The sequence below is a fragment of the Meriones unguiculatus genome, chromosome 11 (genome assembly GCF_030254825.1).
Source record: "Meriones unguiculatus strain TT.TT164.6M chromosome 11, Bangor_MerUng_6.1, whole genome shotgun sequence".
NCBI lineage: Eukaryota > Metazoa > Chordata > Mammalia > Rodentia > Muridae > Meriones > Meriones unguiculatus.
In genome coordinates, this window is record NC_083359.1 from 5,781,572 (window position 1) to 5,804,212 (window position 22,641).

At 42.8% G+C, this 22,641-nt stretch overlaps 1 protein-coding gene across 1 annotated transcript in view; it reads left to right on the plus strand.

Annotated features, from left to right (window-relative positions):
• Window positions 1–22,641, plus strand: part of Dnah9 (dynein axonemal heavy chain 9) — a 311,392-nt gene that overhangs the window by 172,548 nt on the left and 116,203 nt on the right. Inside the window, exons 43-47 of the mRNA XM_060363494.1 lie at window positions 3,223–3,419; window positions 8,855–9,017; window positions 12,918–13,041; window positions 22,007–22,149; window positions 22,477–22,638. Of these exons, the coding sequence (XP_060219477.1) occupies window positions 3,223–3,419; window positions 8,855–9,017; window positions 12,918–13,041; window positions 22,007–22,149; window positions 22,477–22,638 (789 nt within the window). The remainder of the gene's footprint in view (window positions 1–3,222; window positions 3,420–8,854; window positions 9,018–12,917; window positions 13,042–22,006; window positions 22,150–22,476; window positions 22,639–22,641) is intronic.

Here is a 22,641-nt window from a genome sequence, read left to right on the forward strand (position 1 = left end):
ACAATGAATTAGCCGTTCTCTGATGTTTTAACAAAACACTTTAGGCTGGGCAATTTAGACTTAGGTGCATTTGGAACACAATGCTACGAGCTGAAAGCCTAAAATGGGGTAGCCCCATTGGTTCGGCCTCTGTGAGGGGACTCATGGTGATGGCAAGTGCAGAGGTAGAAGGGACAGCATGCTGAAAGGAGACAAGATGGAGGAATCAGGCTCGTGTTTCAGTAATAACCCACTCTTGGAAGTTGACGACTCATTGCTAAAGATTAGAACAATTACCTTCAGAGAGCAGTGTCCCCAGTGATCCAATCACCTTCTGTCTGGCCCCACCCTTTAAAGAGCCCCCTGTCTATCCAACTGGGGAACCCAGCTTGCCAACATTTAGGGAACAACCCACATCCACACTGCGGCACCCGCTCTGGGTCAGCTCCCTATCTTCTCCTCATAAGACCCTGTGTGCACCTCAGCGGATGTCACAACCCAGCCCAGCCCAAATAGTGAACTTTCAGGTGCCGAGCGGAACTCTGAAGTCTCTTATCTTCGGATGGCTGTTTTCGAGGCAAACCCCTCCCTTCTGCTTCCCTCAGCATTTCCATACAGCCTGATGTTCAGACCCCTCAGGTCTCTGGTCGCCCCGTGATCACTATGGAGTTAGCCAATTTGTGCACATACAGTTGACTCTGAAGCAAGCCTGGTCTTCAGCCCAGAGTTGGTATGAGCTAGAACTTTAAAGTCACAACACTCGGTTTTTGAAGTAGAGCTCCTTATGTGTGTTTGAACAGAAAGCACAAATCATTTAATCAGAGACTAAAATATAATTCACACGCCATTATTCTAACTAACAACACTTGTGAAGACAGCTGAGACCCCTTGCCCGCACGTCTCCTAGCACAGGTATCAAGACAAAATTACTGTACTCCTCCCAAAGTGATTCAGCTCCCCCGCTCGCCCTTTATTTATTTATTTATTTATTTACTTACTTACTTATTACAATTCATTTATTTTGAATGATGTAATTATTCTTTTTCTATTTTTTCTTCACAATTTATTCATTATATATCCCAATCGAAGCCCCCCCTTCAACTCCCCCAGTCCCACCCTTCCTCCCTCTTCCCATCATCCCCTTCCCCTAGTCCACTGAAAAGGAGAGTTTGCCACTATTGCCATCTGTTCCCTGACATGTAGCTGCATGTTACATAGCATCACTATTAAGGATGCTTTGATTCACTGTATCGGGTGGCTCCCTTTCTCCCTTCTACACAACATGGTTCTGATCATTAAACTGGAGACTTGTCTTATTCATCAAAGAATCTGTACATCAGGCTTTTCAAAACTGCACTTTCATTTCTCTCCCGATAGATTCTTAGTGTAAATTGACATCCATCAGGATCTACCCAGCATGCTAGCTTGTTCTCAAGGTGGGCAAACATATTTCTGCATTCCTTTCCTGTGCTCTCTTACTTTTTTTTATGTGTATGGGTGTTTGCCTGCATGTATGTCTGTATTCCATATGCATGCCTGGGTGCCCTTGGAGGCTGGAAAAGGGCATTGGAACCCCTGAAAATGGAGTTACTGTTGGTTGTGAGCCACCATGTAGGTGCTAGGAATCAAACCCAGGCCCTCTAGAAGAGCATCCAGTGCTCTTAACCACTGGGCCATCTCTCGAGACATATCTTGGTTAGGATAACTGTTACTGTAATGAAACACCATGATAAAAACAACTTGGGAAGGAAATCACTTATTTCACTCACAGGTTCATAAAACAGTTCATCATAAAAAGCAGTGAGAGCAGTAACTTAGAGGCAAGAAATGATGCAAAGGCCATGGAGGAGTGCTATTTTCTGGATTGCTTCATATGACTTGCTCAGCCTGCTTTCTTATAGAACCCAAAACTGCCAATCCAGGAATGGCCCCACCCACAATGGGGGAGGCCTTCTACATCAATCACTAATTAAGAAAATTCCCTACAGCCTTGGCTAAGGTCTGATCTTACAGAAGCATTTTCTCAACTAAGGTTTCTCCTCTCTGATGACTCTAGCTTATGTCAAATTGATATAAAACTAGTCAGGCAGGGCAGGACTCTTACTCTGTCTTCTTAAACTAGAAAAATCAGTTCTTTTGCATTGCAGTCTGGTCAGTTGTTGCAACCATCAACAAAGCTAGAATAGGCTAGGGTTTTCTATGGCCCTGAACAGACCCTCAAATGTCAGGACATCACTCAGTCTTCTAGCCCTCTATTCTTATTCTCAGACAGCAGGCCTGGTTTCTTTCCATTGTGTTTCCCCAAGGAGTTTGTAAGATTAACAATATCATGACTTATCCCTGGCAATGGCCCCTACTGGTTATCTGTGCCCCATATGGATTTTCTAGTCTGAAAAAAGCCCTCCTGGGGCACATGACTTCTAAAAGATATCTTCCTACATGAAATCTTAAGTGTCTAGATTTTGACAAGCAAATAATTTTCTATTTGCCCTCTAATGGAAACTAACAATAGCACCCTCCAAAATACTTAAAGAACAAGTTGTTAATGATGAGATGAAGAGTTCTCTCTGCTTAATTAATTAAATTGCACTAGTCATTATTCAGTGTGATAATGATTGTCCTGGGGTAAGATTTGACAAGCAGTAAGGCAGAAGAACCCCATGAAAGGTTTGTAAACAGTGCATTCCACTCTAAATGTTTTCATGTTGTGAACAACCTTATATAGAAACCAGCAAACTAAGGATGGGGAGCTACTAGCATATTCCTCTGAAACCAAGCCCCCTCTGTGGGTGGGCCCACCTCACAGGAGACAGGAAACATGCTTTATGGCCATTTTGCAGGTTAGGGAATAACAACCCTTGAAATAGATGCAGAGCAATTTATCTGGACAGTGATCTCCTGCATCCAGCATTGCTAGGGGAGGTCGTGCCTGAAGAGATCTACCCTTGTCCTCATCTGTTCTTCTGAACACAAAAACAAAAACATCCTTATGATACTCTAAAGTGGATGCCTCCCATTCTTCCACTCCCTGACATTAATCTATAAGGAATAATAATGTTTATGAGTTCCTGGGGCTGGTAAAGCCATGGTAAAGGCCTACCTCCTAGGGAAGTGTCGGAAGTAGCACGGATACTTAATTTTCATGGAGTATGTTAAGAGAGGAAGCAGGCAGGCTGGTGTCTCCGCTGTACATGGTGCCCGGCGAGAGTATAGACGGTCCCCATCTCCGTGTCTTCTCACCAGGATGTCGAAGAGATGCTGCAGCAGACACGAAGCCTGAACATGTATTGTCACTTTGCAAATGGCATCGGTGAGCCCAAGTACATGCCTGTGCGCTCATGGGAGCTTCTGAGCCAGACTCTGGTGGAAGCCCTGGAGAGCCACAACGAGGTCAACGCTGTGATGGACCTGGTTCTCTTTGAGGACGCCATGTGTCACGTGTGAGTGTGCATCTCTGCCTCGTCTCTCCCTGGTGGCTTCTCCTTCCCAGTGTCAGGGGTCTCATTTGCTTATTCCAGCTCACTCTCCTTTTCATTCTAGGGTTTTTTAATTGGTTCTTGTGAATTTAATACAATGTGTTTTGACCAGATTTTCCCCCTCACCCCAGTACGGTTCCATGAAGCCAGAAGTCAGCCACTGCCATCCTTCAGTGAGGGTCAAGAAGGAGGGTAGCAGTGCTACAGCTACAGTCCCACAAATGGCCGTAGGGGGCAGTAGAGCACAGGGCTCAGCTCCTGCAGACCTGGATTTATTTCCACATTCACATTTACTATACCTGTATGTAAACACAGCAACACTAAGAGATTTAAGATTATAAAAGAGGTACCAAGACCCTCATCTACAAACACACACACACCATCAGATCCCTTGGAACTAGGGTTACAGGTTGTTGTGAGCCATTGAGCAGTTACAAGGAACCAAATCCAGTTACTGCAAGAATAGTGACTGCTCTTAACCACTGAGCCATCTCTCCTGCTCCGTACCGCCACTATAACCCATTTTTCTTTCTAACCTTCAGAAGACCTGGTCATTCTGAAGCACAGGCCCTCCACTCTCACGTTCCTGCCCTCTCCTTGTCACCGTCATCCCATCATTTAGCACCTGGGCAGTCTTCCTGTCCTTGTTGTGACCTCACTCAGTCCCCCACCACAAGCAGCCCTGATCGCTCTGTCCCTTGGCTAGTTTGGCTCCTATGCCTGTGGCTACATATCCCAGCCCCTTGGACACGTATTTTCTCCATCATGTCGAGTGTCAGTGGTGAGCTCTCTTCCAGAGTCTGAATTACAGACATCTCTGTTACTCGCACATCCATCTTTCCCTTCTCCTAGCCACCCAGTTCCAGCTGTTCTTCAGCTCCACGAAGACGGCCATCTATGGGCCAGATGCTCCTATCTATACCCCTTTCCCTGCCATGTCTTATTGGCTAACAAAGGGTATCCCAATCTAGGCTTCCCTAACTGTATTGTCAGTGTATCTACGGGACCAAACACAACTCTAGTTAAACTGTACTGTCTCCTAGTCCATCCCTTTCCCAGATGTTCAAGAAAATCCCCCAAACATGATGGCTAGTGTTGCTTCACTTCTGTGGCCAGACACATTTAGGTGAGCCCTAACTGTGGCCTGAAGTCCTGTTCTGGGTACTTTATTTCCTTTAGCTTCCTGAGACCTGCAGATATATGGTCGTCCTCTCTCCTCAAACTCTGGCAGTCCTGCCCTGTCTTCAGTTACAGCTTGAGAATGAATGCATCTCTTACTTTATTGGAGTAATAAAAGAGGCTGGAAGAGAATGCTCACACTCACCTCCCACGCACATGTCGGCAACCTAAACCCCGCCTGCCTCGTGCATCCCCTATACAATAGCCCATCGGTTCTCTTGAGCCCATTCTTCCTCAAGAATCAGCTTGTTCCTTCTGAATGCCAACCACCCCACCTGTCATGGAGTCTCATCCATTTTCACCTTCTTGGTAACCTTATTTCCTCCTGTAATCATTCCCCTTCCCCTCTCTCCTTTCACTTTACCCCACCACTAATTTCTGGGTCATATGTATCAATATACACAAACATTGTCAGTTGTCAAAAATACAAATAAGCTATTCCTTCTCCTTTTCATCTAATACCACCATTTCTCCACTCTCGTTCACAACGAAACCCATCAAAAAAGCAGTCCATAGCTGTCACACTTCCTCACTTCTGATTCTCTCTTCAAAAAGCTCTTCTTGCCCACATGAACAAAGCAGCCCTTACTGTAATCCCAGATCTACCTCACCAAAGTCAGACGCTACAGACCAGTCCACACCTTGCGTTCCTTGATCAGGTGCTGTATTTCTAGTTTTTCCACGTTGATTAACATTATGTTTGTAGACTAGGTAACCTCTAGGCAGATATCCCTACACAGCTTCTGGGAAGCATCCCAGCCTCACTCTGTGCCTTCTTCCCTTTCTGGAAGTGGATTGCCTCTCTGATGACCCCCTTCGCCATGCTAACAGATTCTGCTCTGTCCTTGCTGAAGGCTTTACACTAGATTGTTTTTTTTTTTTTTTTTTTTTTTTTTATTTCCCTTTGACATAATCTTCATCCAGCTTCTTTCCTTGCCCCTTTGGGTTTTTTTTTTTTTTCCTCCTCATGTATATTTTCAGCACGCTTTTTTTTTTTCTCTCTCTCCTCTTAGAATCACAGTAGTTATTAATCACACAGACCTTTGGATGTACTGCTTTTGTGCTCTATGTCTTATTAGTCCTCCAGGGTGTGTGTGTATGTGTGGGTGTGTGTGGGTGTGTGTGGGTGTATGTGTGTGTCTTCAAAGAATCAGCTTCCTCCAGCTGTGCTATGGGACATCTTCAGCTTTTGTTTTTAATCTCCCAGAAACTCAGTAATGGGCTTAACATGGACAGGCTTGGTTTTCTAGCCCAGGAGTCCTCTAGAATATTGATCTTCTTTTTAAATTTTGTAATTTAAATTCAGAGTTCCTTACCCTTGTCAGGAGTTGTTAATGAAGCCCCAGCTGGAGTCTAATGCTGACGGCTGCAGACTTACCCATTCTACCTCATAAACACCATCACTAAGGATGCATTTCCCATCTAGATACTGAGTAACACAGCCCATGCTATGCTGAATTCAGTCTTCAAGAACAGAGCTGGGCATCAGACAGCCCAGTGATGCAGCTGTAGCCCAAATTCTTCCTCTGAGCCTGCCTCTCTCCTCCAGGAGGAATCCAGTCTGGTCTCCACCTTTGCTGAATGAGAAGATAAGGCCTGGATGATTGGTACCAGTGTCTCCTTCTATCAGGCACCAATTCAGACACAGAAAAAACAATCCCCTGCACAGAGCTTAGTGAAGAATTACAAGCAGCGCCTTAAATGTGATACTGAGTACAAGATACTGGGTTTTGTTTCAACTTAATAAAAGTGTATTGGACAGCGTCAATGCGCTCGCTCTGTAATGGATACAAAATGAACATGCACACTCTCTAGGCGTGTGGAAATGATAGTTTAATAAGAGGGCGAGAGAAGGGTAACTCTAGCTGATAATGACAGAGCATAAGTTTCACAATTACATAAGCGGAGTGAAAGGGAAACTAATAAAAGAAAAACATGTAGGCCAACAAATAACTCCTGAATACTTAGGCAGGCAAGTCTTAACCACACAGAATTCAATGACATTGGTTTTAAGCTGTAAATATTTCTTTATGTCTAAGGCACTGAAGGAAAACGAAAGCATGAAAGTGGAAAATTGAAGGGAACTTAGAATGCCTATGAAAGGGCCTTACAAACTTATAAGTGAGCCTTGTGTAAAAAAAAAAATAGTAACAGGAAATTCACAGATGAAAAGTATTCAATTCCTAGAAAATCAAGTTAAAATTAAAACTATAATATTTATCATTTAAAGTTGTCAAATACTTATCTGTATAAATAACAAATACATACATACATGAATGGGTGGTTGACGCACAAACACCTATGTAAGGGTTTCCATCCCATCAGCAAGTATGTCCCGCAGGAGAGCTGAGGCAAGGAGGACCCATGCTTTCTTATGCTGATTGTGATAGGTCACACATGTCACCCATCTTCTAAAACCTCTCCCAAGCAGCAGCTCCGTGCCGAGTCTAGCCAGACCTGGGTTGTTTGCCATTGTTTATTTTGAATATGGAGTGTCTGCTGTAGCATCATTAACATAGGGCAAGGATGCCGGGGTGTGGTGCTTACAGTCCAACTCAAACGGATTCTCTGCTTCTTGGCCAGAAGTGCAATACTCAAATTCTGATTCTCACACTCTTCTTGTCCAAAGATCACCAACATTAGAATTCACCGACTCATGCTGTAACTCAGCGAATGCTGCCCAGTGTGTCTTGCCTCCAGCATTATGGAACCACTGGATCAGTTTTACTTGAGAAGAGCACAGATGGGCACCAGGCTGAGGAGCTTTTTTTTTTTTCATTAAATTTCCAGAGCCATTTAAAAATTGCCTTGCTTGGCTCGGCAACTTTACATCTAGTAAACTCACCCCAAGGAAATGATTAGAGATAGAAAAAAAATGTTATAACACATTATTTGGAACTGGAGATATTGGAAACAGCCTAAGTATCCAATAGTAGGGTATTTCAGACAAGCAAGTTATTGTATTTTTATTATCAATGCAATATTGATATTCTATATGGTAGTGTTCCACCATCAAAGGCAGGGTCTAGCAGATTGCTTAATGGCTTAGAGAAGTCACCACAACCCACTGCTAAATGGAAAACTGGTCTCAGGACACTGTTCTCCGTGTTTAGGAGTTGGCTTGGTGGTAGAGGGTCATGTATCATAGTGAGGACATGGGTTTGCTCACCAGAACTGGAAACAAATAAACAAAGCATTGTGCTCAGTATATAAGCTGCTCTCAAAATTTAAAAACGATGGGACAGAAATGCATTGACATTTCAGATGTAATAACCAAATATCTATTCACAGAGATCCAGACACACTGGCCGGTAGGATTGTCTGGCAATAGCTAGACAATAGAATTGTGGGGTTTTTCCCTGCGTTTTATATATTTTGTGCAATGAGAAGCCATTAAGTGCCTTATATAAGATCCACTGCTGGTGGAGATAATGGAAGGTTGGCATGACAGCCTGGACGAGGCTGCAGGTTATCATTTGAGGAAAGCCTCTTGGATTAGGAGTCACTTCCATCAGAGGTGATAGTCTAAGCTCAGAGAAGACCTGAAAAACACTCCTATTGCTGGATTGGAGAAATGGATATTGGGAATGCTAAGATATTAGAAATGAAAATTTCAGAAGCCAAGGAAGTTAGTGCATTTGCAAATACACATTGCTTGAATATCAGCATTCAGGAAGGGTTAGAGGACAGAGGCTCAATTCTGGACTCCCTGCTTTTTTCCTGTTGCTTTAACTTAATGTGTTCTCCTTCTTCATAAGATAGACACTTCTATCCTTGCCTTAGAAACTTTCACCTTCTCTAATTATTTTGCTAATAGAGCGTTTTCTTTTCTTCTTTTTCATGGTTTCTCTTTTGCTCAAAGTCACAAATAGGTGAGGAGGAAACTGGGACAAAGGCAGGTTCAGTGAGGGAGAAGAAGAAAATCACACAGAGTCCCTCTCCAGCCCCACCAGTCACCCTCTCAGGTCTGCTGGCCTTCCCTGGACTTTCCCTCACTCTCACCAGTTCAATGGGGTCTCAGGCTGTACATAAAGCGATGACAATTTCAGTGCACTTGAGCAAGAAGTTGATACCATGATTGAGGACAAGCTCTGAAAGTTCCCCAGAGTTCAGTTGTGCCTCTAAGAGAAGCTGCCATTTCATCTCCAATCATTATGCCCTTTGTGTGTCTCACTGTGCACAGTGCCCTCCGTGATTTGTCTCTGCTTGCTCCTCATCAGGTGTCACATCAACCGAATCCTGGAGTCCCCTCGAGGAAACGCCCTGCTAGTTGGTGTAGGTGGGAGCGGTAAGCAGAGTCTGACAAGGCTGGCGGCTTTTATCAGCTCCATGGATGTGTTCCAGATCACCCTGCGCAAAGGTTACCAAACCCCTGACTTCAAGGTAAGGTTGGCCACTGTAGGAAGAGACCCTGTGTATTAATTAGGGTTCTTATTGCTGTGATGACACACCATAATCAAGGCAACTCTAATGAGGAAAAACAATTCACTGGGGCTGGCTTAAGAGTTCAGAGGTTTAGTCCATTACCATCATGGTGAGTAGCACAGTGGCACACGGGGAAACATGGTGCTGGAGAGATAGCTGAGAGTTCTACATCTGGATCAGTAGACAGCAGGAAGTGACAGTCACACTAGGCCTGGCTTGAGCATTTGAGACCTCAAAGCCCACCCCTAGTGACACAGCTCTTTCAACAAGGCCACACCTACTCCAACAAGGCCACACATCCTAAAAGTGCCACTTCCTATTACCAAGCATCCAAATACATGAGTCTATGTGGCCCATTTCTATTCAAACCACCACATTCCACTTACTGGATGCCATAGGCTTGCAGCCATAACATAATGCAGAAATGCATTCAGTCCAACTTCAAAAGTCCCCATCATCTATTGCAGTCACAAACGTGCTTAAAAGTCCAGTGTTCAAAGTGTCTCCTGAGATTAATACAATCTCTAACTATAATCCCCTATGAAAACAAAATTAAAAAGCAGATTATATACTTCCAACATATACTGATACAGAATATACTTTACCATTCCAAAAGGGATCATAGTGAGGAAATACTGAACCAAAGCAAGACCAAAACCCAGCGGAGAAAACTCCAAACTGCTTCTCCATGCCTGATGTCAAAGTGCTCTTCACATCTCCAACTCCTTTCAGCTTTGTTGACAGCAACACACTTCTCTCTCTGGGCCTGGTTCCACTCCCTGTTAACAACATTCCTCAGCAGTTACCCATGGCTCTGAGATCTCCAAGATTTTAAGTCGACAAGGCAATCCAGGCTTAACTTCCTTAGCTTCACACAATGACATCTCTCGGCCTCCATGAAGGAACATCCTGACATAAGCCTACTCTCAGCAGTTTTCCTTAGTCTCTGAGGGAGATTTTATAACTGCTTATTTTTACCCCAGACTCTAAAGCCAGAACCGTGCAGCTGAAGCTGCCAAGTTCTACTGCTTGCTGGGACCCCCTTGTTCGATAATATCTTCAATGGCTTTCTGTTTGTGATTGTTTCCTTCACTGCCTAAACCTGAACCTTGTTCTATAGAGCAAGCTGGCCTCAAACTAAGCAATCTGCCTGTCTCTGCCACTGGAGTGCTGGGATTAAAGGTGTGTACCACCACAACCAACCTAAACTGTTCTTTAGTTCCTTTCACAAATTGTTGGAAGCTTAACAGGGTAGGGTTTTACCCTGAGGGCAACACTCCCTTTATTCCATTTAACTTTAGGCATTTCTTTAATCTGTTTATCTCCTTGAACACAGGGTTTAGCTTCATTGCATTTCCTCATACCCTTTTTTCCCCTTGAACTGTACATTTTGTATTTTTCTTTACTCCACTTGCTTCTTTTCATTACAGATCTTCATAAGGGTGAACACTCATAGCCACATGACAGAGTCAATACTGTTTTGAAATTTCCTCTGCCTATGCAATTTATCCAAAACTCTTCAATTTAGGCTCAGGCAGGTTTTTCAGACAAGTAGCCACAATCTTCACTGAAATATCACAAGAACAGTCTCCAGTCCACATACTAATATTCTTCTCCTCTGAAACCTCTCGATCCATACTCCCACAGTTTAAATTACCCTCAGCAACACTGTCTTCCATGCTCCTACTTGTAGGGCCCATTAATCAGTGCGTACAACATTCCACTACTTTTCTAACCCCAAATCCCAAAAGTCCAATTTCTCCAAACAAAAGCATGGTCATGATCAGGCCTATCACAGTAATACCCTAGCCCCTGGTAACAACTTCTGTCTTAGGGTTTCTATTGCTGTGAAGAGATACCATAACCATGGCAACATGTTGTAAAGGAAAACACTTAATTGGGCTGGCTTGTAGTTTAGAGGTTTAATCCATTATCATCATGGCAGAAATCATGGTGGCCCACAGGCAGACATGGTGCTGGAGAGGCAGCTGAGAGTTCTACATATGGATCAGTAGGCAGCAGGAAGAGACAGTTACAGTAGGCCTGGCTTGAGCATTTGAGACCTCAAAGCCCACCCCCAGTGATACACTTCCTCCAACAAAGCCCCACCTACTCCAACAAGGCCACACCTCCTAAGACTGCCACTCCCTATAACTAAGCAGCCAAACACGTGAGTCTGTGGGGGGCATTCCTATTCAAACCATCAATACCCTGCCTCTCTCCAGCCATCTACAATCCTTGTCATCTTTCCTTGGTTCTCTACATCCCCTACCCAGAACCCCCCATTAATTGTCCAGTTTCCCTTTAGTTCCTAGGCTGGTAATCTGAGGGTTTCTTTTCTTACTATACTTAACCTAACTACAGTGTCTTTTCCAGGGTCAACCTCTGTGGGGCCTCATCTTTTACATCAGTGCCTTGGCTCTTGCTCAGTCTGTTTCAAATTTAGCACACAATTTGCTAGCAGCTCTTGTAGACTTGGGAAGGATTCAGACAGTCTGACCAACAGGGAATAACCACTGCCTCTAGGACCTTCTGTGATATTTTCTGGTTTCAGACATCAGGCACATAGAAGCCATGGTCGATGCTCTGGACAGTGAAGAAAAGTAGTATACACAGCTTTCAAAGGTTACTTGTCCAGCAGCCTCTTGTGATCCATAGGCACAACCACATCACTGTGGCATGTCATGGTATAAATTCCATCAGGAACTGCCTTAGTATTCCTGGGAGAACTTCAGCCAACACTGAGCAGACCCTGCCCACCTGCCCCCATCATCTCTCAGGCAGTGATAAGAGCAATGTATGTTCTCTTCTTCTCTGAAGACACAGCCTCAATTTGTCAACACTGGCTGCATCCAAGGTCATAATCCAAGGTCATAAGTCAGGTTCACATTTGATCTTCCTTCAGCGTTTCCAAAGACAAGCTAGGAGGATGGGAAGTGGACATTTACAGAATGATGTAATGCTAAATATTGGCTATACACCAAAATCTCTGGGGATCATCCAATAATGCCGAAGTCTCTGCCTCCCTTCCCAAGCTGCTCAGAGTTAACTTGTACAGGGAAACACCTGGGCATTGGCACTGCCCAGGTGATTCTAATGAAAACTGAGAAACGTCACCTTAGATCATTCTGTGAAAGCGTGGGCTAAGCACCATTAATCCGAAAAGAAGTTGTTTGCCTTTGAGGTGTTATTTGAACACTATAGAAATTCTACAATAAAAGAATGTGTGAGGCTGTTAGGAAATAAACTCTGAAGGGCACTAGAAAGAAAGAAGCATAGTAGGGTGCAATGTGCAATTTTGTAAGAGCTATACAGAAGAGAGTTCATCCATCTTCAGCCTTGACTGGGTTTCCCATGGGTGGTTTTGTGTTTGCACCTATGTCTGTGTTCTGCAATTTAAAAAAAAAAAAATCAAAGTCTTTCTCTGGAGCCACTCATAAGAGCACAAGGCATTGCTGGTGTGAGATGCATTCATTCTAATACTGTAGGCCCTAGCACGTGGCTTTTCTGATAGCTTACCTTCTGAAGCAACTCATTTCCTTACTCAATGACATTAGTAAAACATGATCAAGGAGCACACGTGTCCCTTGGAAAGGACTACCTCAATTACCTTTCTGTAGGAGCTTACAGCAGTGCGTGGCCAACTGTGTTTGCATGAATTCAGAGCCCCACTATGTGGTCTTGACCTCTCACCTCCACTGAACTGATTTCTAGAAACATGGCATACTTCCCTGCCTCTTGCTGAAAAGTAGTGTTCCTCCTGGCCTCTCATTTGCATCTTGCTTTATTCCCAACAGAGGTAGATAAGTAAATTGTTCTATCTCTTTTGAGGAATCTTTTACATTAATGACCTTGCAGGTAGACCTGGCCAGTCTGTGTCTGAAAGCTGGGGTGAAAAATCTCAGTACCGTGTTTCTCATGACTGATACGCACGTGGCTGACGAGAGGTTCCTGGTGCTCATCAATGATCTTCTGGCATCTGGTAAGAAAGTCTTTACCTGTGAATACCTCTACAAAGTCGGAGTCATCTAACGATGGAGGCATGGTCCGAAGTCAGGAAAGTCAGGTCATAGGCAAGAGGACATTAACACAGTGAGAGATTTGCCCAAGCCCTTTCCAGAGCTGTTGCCACTTACAGCCATGCTGGGTTTTAGAGCCTTTTTTCATTGTGGATCAAGCAGTAATTGTCAGATTCTTTGTTGCATAGGATCAGATCAAGGAAAGAAGAGTGGGTTAGTGTCTGAGAATTTGCTAAGTTTACAGAGTAGATGCTCTTTCCTCAGAATACCCATGAGAGAGAGAGAAGGGGGAGCATTTATAGGTCTTCAGACTGGTTAGATGCTGGGAGAAGACAGGGTCAAAGACGATGCTCTGATACTACAGGGTGAAATCAAATCACCAGTCAAGAGTTTAGCAAGGATTCAGAACCCTGATGAAGAAAAGCGAAAACATCAGCAGATGTAGAATTTCTCCACAGTCTCCATTGAAGTCCACACAAATGGCCAAGCCCTCCACAGCAGAGAAATAGAAAGCTCAGTGCCTGCTACTTTGTTGTTCTTACTTATATAGGAATCCATGATTCACATAAGTTTAAAGACATGTACATATTCACATAAAAAAACAGCACACAAATGACCTAATATACTTGATAAATTCTACATATGACAATAGATTAGCATTTGCATAAATGTTTGTTAATGTCAATCAAAAAGAACATGCTTTTCTGGATCTTATATATCACACATGCATGTAAGCCACCCTATCACCAGGATCAAGAGAACATTCAGTATACAGTTGTCCCTAAAGCAAAATTCCCACCAGTTCCTGTTTCTTCAAAAACACATTCCTCCAGAACCTACTCCTGCTCCATTTCCTACTCCTTAGTTTATGAAGTCTAAGGACTATGATCACAGGCTATTTCTCCACCATCTCTCATAAGTGTCACTGTTTCCGAGTCATTGTTTGCTTCATGTCATATAGGATAGCGATTGGCCTTCAGTCCATGAAGAGCCACTGGCTCCTGGCCTAGACCATGAGCTAACAGGTTCTGAAATAGCTTGTTTCTAGGGAGGATCTCTGTCCTGGGTTCCCTGCTCTGCTCTGGCCTATCACAACAATAAACCCACACTTGCTTCTCTCCCACTTCATCCTGCTTAGACTAACTTTATCTCCAAGAGTTTTCCTGCCAGCTCTTACACTTTGGCACCTCCAGTAACAAATGTCCCCCTTCTTAAATACCATCTTTAACATCTTTTCGTAGTAGTTAGCCTATGATATAATCACACCTTTTATGATTGTATCAAATGAGACAGAAATCGAATTCTCCCCCGACATCAAAGTTTCCTTACAGCCTAATTTCTAAAACAACTGAGAGAGTGAAACCAAGCTTCCAAAACGTACAGCTCTGGAAATGTTGGGCATGGTACCAGCCCTACCCTTTATTTCAATTGGCACCAATCCAGCCAGTTCACCTTCTCCGACATTGTTCGATTTTAGCCAACTGAAGGTTCGTTCCCCAATGAAGTGTCTTTAATTTCTTTCATTTAAAAGGCAACTTTGTTGAAGCGCAGATGAATTGCTTACCTAATAAAAAAAAAAAACAAAAAACACAAGCCTGCTCGGGAGCCATCTTAGGTGCGCCATTTCCCCTTCAGGGTGCAGTTTTCCTAAGATTGTGATTTGCAAATGCATGTTTAAGTGAGGAAGCAGGTTGGACTGATTGTTTGTTTGTTTGTTTGTTCTTATAATGTTCTCCCTTTTAAATTAGCAATATTAACAGAGAGGATTAGAGTGTATCTTCTACTTTTCACTTTTAAATGAATAAATAATTTTGGAATGGGAACCCACTGGATCCTGGTCCGGCCAAGGCTGTGTGGGTTTCAGTTCTGCAGGGCTGTCTGCTCACTCAGTTGTTGGAACTCACAGTAGCAGGAGGAAGCTATGCTTTGTGGCCTAAGGTCAGAAAAGGTGGGTTCTAGAAAACAGGCAGAAATGTGCCACAGTGGAAGGCTGGTGGTGAAAGCCCTTCCCAGGCCTGGTGCCTTGGGTGGCCCTGCCAATGATTCAGTTCAAAGCAGTTCTATGAGTCAGAGTGGCTGTAAAAACACAGTCATTGTCTGCTAGTGCTTCTACCCTCCCCACAAAATAACATCCACCCTGAGAGCCAATCACCTCCTGCCGTAGACAATGGTGTTTCCTCCCGCACACTTCCGGCTCTTGGTGTTATCACATCACTGTCAAAATCAAGCCCTGATGACAACACTCACCCCCAAAAGAAGAAGAGCCTCAATGACCAGCCTCTTGTTTTCCTCTTGTGTTCTAAACTCTAAGTTTGCGATTCCCTGTCAGCGTTAGCCTTTTCCTTATTATCTATATCCATGAGATAGCCAACTGATGCTGTTTTCACTCCACCCATTTCTATATGCTTCTCTTTTTTATCCAAACTGCCCCAATTTGTCAACTCTTGCTATGACAAATTATGACACGTCTTAACTTGTCCTCCCCTCCCACACGGACCTCCCACCTGGTATTATGGCGGAGGTGGGGCCTGTCTTATCTATCAGCCTTATCTGAAGACTCATCTCCAGTGCCTCCACTGTCTCGCAGTCGGAGGAGGAATGCCTCGTCCACTTGTCACATCAGTACCTACACACATTCCCACCATATTGAAACAAGACTGTAACCTTAAAGCCACTAAAACTATACAGTCAACTTTTTGCTGATTTTACAGTGTCAAATAATTCAGAGGCACAAAAACATACTGATTAAATACATACCATCCACTTTAGGAAAGAATGCTAACAAAACTACAGCCCTTTGCGGACTCTTGTTCCACTTTTCTTCTTAGTCCTTAATGTCTCTTGGAACCTAAAAGACATTCTGGGATTTGTCCTTCAAACTGAAGCACAAAATGGCTGTGTGGGTAATACCATGAGAGTGGAGTGTCGTGTTGCCTACTGGGGATTGCTATGGACAGTAGGGTTGGGTAAGTCTTCATATAGTAGAGGGGAACATGGGTACTGAAAGAGCCATCCCAGCCCCCTGATTTTCTTCTGGGGACAAATGAAGCAGTTTGTTTTGTTTTGTTTTAACCGGAGGATGTAGGTGGGGTCAAAGCTGACAGGCAGGTGAAAGACTGAACCACGCACTTCCTTTCATGCCAAGCTTTGCCTGACTGAGCCATACCAAGGTATCGGAGTCCCTTCCACCCAATCGCACTCATTGAATTAGTGCTGATCTGGTTCTCAAGACACTCTAGCATTTAGCCTGTAAACAGCTGTGGGAAGAGATAGGGATTCCCAACAAGGAAAGTTTGGAGATGTTTGAAGAGCTTCTGCCTTCATACACACCAGAAAATTCCCTTTGACTGCTTTCATCAAAGCATAGTTTTAGTATGTCACAGAGTAAGTAACAGGAGTGTTGTCAGGAGTAGAGGGACACATATGCAAACGGAAACTTTGCTTGCAGTCCCAGATGTCAAACATCTCATCCAATGCTCTGATAGGTTCTTGGGATTTTGAGAAAACCCAGGCCAGCTGATGAGCCTGGGTGAGTTTCTAGATGCTCCCAGAGCTTGAAGCATCTTACCACTTAACGATGCTCCATAAGCTCAGAGCAACAAACATCCTTTATAGGGCCAGAAAGTAAACACTGGGGGCTTTGTGGATCACCTGATCTCTGTCATAACCTCTCGAGCCTGTCACGAAAATATAAAAATGAGCACAAACAATACACAAACGTTAGAGCATGGCTGTACCTAGTAAAATGATTCACGGACAATAAAATTTGAACTTCACATAGTTTTTGTGTGCCACAAAATATTATTTTATTTCAAACATCAAGGATTGTCTTAAAGATATCTAATTCTTAGTTGGTAGAACATACCGAGACGCACTGCACAAAATTTAGCCTGCAGGTCATAGTTCTTATTCTCAATATGCAGCATACTTTGGAGAAACATCAAAAGTACATCAACTCTGCATCTTTCAAATGAAGAAAAGGTGAAAAGTATGTGAACCAGTCAATTACCGATGTCTAAGATCAAGGGGAATCCGTGCCGTACCTGGAGGGCTGTAACGTACACAAGGAAGTTCAGGGGAATGCAGAGGCCGTGATGCTGGAAACCCAGCCCACTGCACAAGCCAACTCCATCCAAGTGCTTCTTTTATTTTTAATTTATTTATTCACATTACATCCCAATATAGTCCCCTTTCTCCTTTCCCCCTGGTTCCACCCACCCTCCCTCTTCCCCCCATCCTTCCTCCCCTACTCCTCAGAAAAGAGACATACACACCAATCCATCCCCACACATCAAGTCTCATCAGGACTAAGTACATCCTCTTCCCCTGTGGCATGGCAAGGCAGCTCCCCCAGGCAAAAGTGGTGAAAAGGCAGATTGTCCCTAACTCCTCACATCACGACAGTGCTTTTAAGTCCTTAGCTAGTCCACTGCTTCCTTCTTTCTCTCATCTCTCAAGCTCAGTATTCTGAGGTTGATCTGTGCCATTGAGCTAGAGCTCACATTGTCCTTGGGCCTCAGAGGGTCTGGGTTTCTTTGGGGTCTCTTCCTGCCTCCATCATTTCCATCACACCTCCTAAAACCAGCCCTCCTGCCTGAGCAGGATCCAACCAAAGTCAAAATTAGTCCCTGTCCCAAATTTTCTTTCACTGCCTTCCATCCTTACTTCTTATTTTCAAACATGTCCTAACCTGTCCCTTGTAATTTAAAATATATATATATACATATATTTTCTCTGATGTGAAATCCAAGTAACAATCTTAGATCCTTCTTCCACAGTAAATTATCCAAAGAAATAAAATTCACAATATTCACATTATCACCCCCACGCCGACTGTTTGCTTTACACAATATTTTGGAACATTCAAAAAGTAATAAAAACAAACACCCTTGGAATTGGAAATGATACTGGGAGATTAAAACTTTCCCTGTGTTTAGGAGAGTTTCTTTAGGTAGATGTTCTACAGGTGCTGGGTGACTTAGTTGTGTGATTCTATGTTATTTCAACTTTACCAAGTAAGAATAGCTATGCCAATGTAAAGCCTGGCCATGGAACTCTATGTTGTTTCCCTATATTTTTTTTTTCTTCTACCTTTACTGACACTCCATTTATCTGATACTACTAGGTTATCGACGAACGAATAAACATAATCCCATTGTTTTCCTTTGCCATTTTGCAAGTGACTTTGAACTACACACAACTCAAAGTGTTTCCTTCAAAGATTAAATAAAGAGGGTAGAGGCACTGGCTGCCACACCCGATGACCCACACTTGACCCCCGGAGCCCACGCGCAGGACTGAGTTCACTGCTTTAAGCCACCCTCTGACTGCCACATGCACTGGCTCTTTGTTGGGCAGCCCCACTCCTCCAATATGTTTTACTTGCTTTCATAGTTCACCCTTTGGCCTTCGGACGGATGTCACTTACGGGTTTGTTCATGTTCTTCCTACATTCTGGGTACTCACTTCTCCTGGTCCCATGTGTGATAAATGCCATTTTCAAGTTTGTACCTGACTTTTGTCGTAACAACTTAGTTTCAGTGTTTCATAAAAGTAAACCGCATTTTTAATGTCTTGGGTTTTTCATACTCTTGTTTCAGAAATTCTGTCCTACACCAATGCCTGCGTCTGAATATTTAAAATGCTTTTGCCTTGCTTCACTTTTTGTATTTATGTTTTTAATCTGCCTGGAATTTATCTTTACACTGTAGTCTAACTGCCTGTGGTATTGATATTGACTTATCCTAGCATCTTTACTTGTTAGTCTCTCCCATTGCATGTCAGTCTTCCATGTTACAATTTGTTGTCATCATATTTTTAAATCTGAGTTGGCTCATAAATATTTTACTTTTGTTATGTTAATTTATCCCAGGACCAATTTCACATTGCTTCAACGGTCTTAGCTTTTCAGGGAGGCTTGGTTTCTGATAGGGTGGGTACCTCCTTCTCACTTTTCTCTCCTCTTTCAAGATTTCTTGAGATCTATTTGTTATGATCAAATTTTGCATTGGGTTTTTGTCTCTGTGACAGGTCACTGCATTACACCCCATGTACATGTCTCTCTTTCCGACTACGGCTTCATTTCTTTTTGTCAATAACGCTCTATTTCAGAATTAAGACCTTGTACGTGTTATGTATTCATTACTTAGCTGCCTATGGTTTTGTTATTTCAAATGATTACTTTTAAATTAACTCTTTTCTTTTACTGCATAACAAAAATGCAATTTATTTTACTATATTGCCTTTGTATCCAGTAAGGCTGGCATTAAACACTCTTGTGAGTTCTAGTTATTAGTGTGAACCTTTTTTTTTTTTTTTTAGATTTTTCTCCATGTAAAACTGGTTTTCAAATGATAATAGTTGTATTGTTTTACTTATCTTTATATCTCAATCTGGTTTTTAAATTTTTTTTCATAGTCTGAAACAACCTGTATGATGTTGAATAGGAAACATGAAAGCAGCTATGCCTGCCTGGTTCTTCATTTAAAAGCAAACATTTAGTGTTTTGTTGTTAGTATGTTTGGGGTTGATATCTGTCATTGGATTAAGACAAAATCTTAGTTATTTCTGTTTTCTAACAATACTTTAGAAACTGCTTCTATTTTAATGGGTTTGATGTTTTAATCCCTTTAAAATATTTTATTACATTTATTTACTTGTTGTGAGACAGGAGATGCCACTGTGCATTGTGGAGGTCAGAGGGTAACTTGAAGAAGTGTACTCTCTCCTTTTAAGACCCCTGATTTCGTAAATTCTACCGGAGTGGACGCAGGACTAGCCACAGGATTATCAACATGGATTGCTGCAGCCATGAATCATCTGAAGGAATGGGCGGGCATGGGAGTGTTAGCAGGCCTTCTGGTGTTGGTCTCCTTGGTTTGCCTGTGGTATATATGCAAGATTAGAGTCTCACAACAGTGTGATGCAGCCATGATCATTCAGGCCTTTACAGCCATTGAAGCAGGACATTCTCCCCAAGCATGGTTGGATACCATAAAAAGCTAAAATGATACGCTCAGGATGCGAGGCTAAGCACTGCACTCAGGGTCAGCCGCTTTCAACCCAGAGAAGAGCATGTCTGATTGCATGCGGGTTGATGCCCCAGGTCCCGCCTCTGAGAAAAAGGTATCGGACGGGTCTGATGCTCTTTGGGTGGATGACACCTAAATGAACATCTGTACAAAGTCCCAATTTATTTCTAATATCAGAGATCAGACCTCTACTCTTGCCTGATGCGTCTAAAACAAAAAGGGGGAACTGTAGAGAGCTGCGGAATGCTATGCCTTAAAGATGGAGCTGGTTTCCGCCTTCCACCTTCCCGATGGTGAGTGCTCTCTGTCATGAACAATTCCACATTTGGCTAAGGCTGAGGATCTGGCTTGCTTCCATGTATGTGGACCTATCTGCATTGCCCCCGTGGCACGCCTGGGTTGGCTACCCAGAGGCTATTTAAGCTGTGGGCTGGCTTTCCCCGGGGTCCGAGGATTGTTCAGTGTTCCTGAATAAACTGCATTGAAAAAAAAAAAAAGGCCCCTGATTTCCAGGGGTCAAACTAATCATCTGGTCTGGCACCAAGGGCCTTTACCTGCTGAGCTGTTTTGCTTCTTAAATCTTTTAACGTAGCAAAGCATTTTCATCAAAATTTTTAACATTGAAATAACTTGGCATTTCCAGGAAGAACCTTAGTTATCTACACCAATTTTATATGCTTGTTAGATTTTTAAATTTTATTCATTTCTGGGATTGAGTATACAATTTTATTCTTATATGTTGCCTCATTAAAGTGTTTTATGTTATCTTACGATCTTGCCAATGTTGTTAAAAGTGAACAATTAAACATACTTTCAATATATATCTATGTTACTTTGGTGAATGTATAGTTTTTTATATTTGCAAACCTGATATATGTAAACAAAAAAGTGACAAACATTTTTGTTATTATTACAATGAGGCTAGGCATCTATCCATGTGTCTAAAGACAGTTTTATTTCCTTTACTATGAGTCCCTTTTCCTATCCTTCACCCATCTTTCTGTTGATTATTAATCTTTTATTTGTGAATAATATCTTTATAGAGTAAGTAAATAATGTGTTAGTGGCTATCCTCTGCATTTCCTGGGCAATGCCAGTGTTTTGACATTTTATAAGTTATCAAATGCTTCCATTTGGGAACATCAAATTAATTTTAAAGTAGATTGAGTTCTATTCAGAAAATTCTTTCTCACTCAAAGCTCTTAAGAATTTTTTTCTTCACCCCTTTTTTTGGCATTTCTATTGGTTTTTAATAGTTAAATAATTGGGCTTTTTAAATTTACCCAAGGTCGCTAAACTAAGGTAAAAAGCCAATCCTGATTTTTGAGTCTTAGTTCTGCAAATACAGTCTGCTGAATTCTTAGGTAATTCATACACATAGAGTTGACTTAAAGCATTGTGTTTTCACACTAAATTCCAGGAATCCCTCCTGGGTTCTTGTGTCCTGTAGAAAGTGACTGCTATCTGATCTCCTTAGCCATATGCATATAATTGGATAGCTAGGGATTGCTGCAGATCCATTTTTTTTTTTTTTACCACAAATCTTATAGATAACTATGGTTTGCATTTCCTTCTAAATAGTAAACTCCTTAAGGGTACAGTTTCCATAAAGATCAATGATATCAATAATACAGTAGTTGATAAATAAATGCCTTGAACAAAAGAAAGAATGACCAGTGGAATATTACCGTAAGCTGAAGATACCCTGTACTGCTCCCTCTCGATAACCACTTGCTCCCTGTGTTGGCATAATATATGTCTGTTTTCACCAGTACATGAGGTTGAACATGATGGAAAACCAAGAGACCTGTATTTTCATGCCAAATAACTCTCTTTGTCTGATCACATCCATTAGCAAGGTGTCAGATCCACCCGTCAGTGTCCCGTTTATCCCCAGGTGAGGTTCCTGGTCTCTACTCGGATGACGAGGTGGAGAGCATCATAAGCAATGTGAGGAATGAGGTCAAAAGCCAAGGACTCGTCGACAGCAGAGAGAACTGCTGGAAGTTCTTCATAGACAGAGTCCGGAGACAGCTTAAGGTACAGGAAGGCAGACTGCTGTGTATGGTCATGGGCATGGCCGGAGGTGGCTCCGGGATGTGGAGGGGGTGACAATGCATTGCTCTCTTTTGACTGAGCAGCACTGCCCGTTGTCCTCTGCCTTATGAGCAGGGCCTCTCGTGCACAATGCAGCCCTCGCATTATTTATTGGTCTCTTAGCTAGAAGGATAGGCTCACAAAGAAAGATTCTTTTCCTGTTCAGCATGCTCTTCTGTTTTCTAAGAGACTGACAACCTGAACCTTTGTCTGCTTCTCTGTGGATTTCTCTGATACCTTCTTGGTACTTCCTCCCTTCTGATGTCTCAGGTGACTCTCTGTTTCTCTCCTGTGGGGAACAAACTGAGAGTTCGAAGCAGGAAATTCCCAGCCATTGTGAATTGTACTGCAATCAACTGGTTCCACAAGTGGCCTCAGGAGGCCCTGGAGTCTGTGAGCCTCCGTTTCTTGCAGAATACAAAGAACATTGAGGTA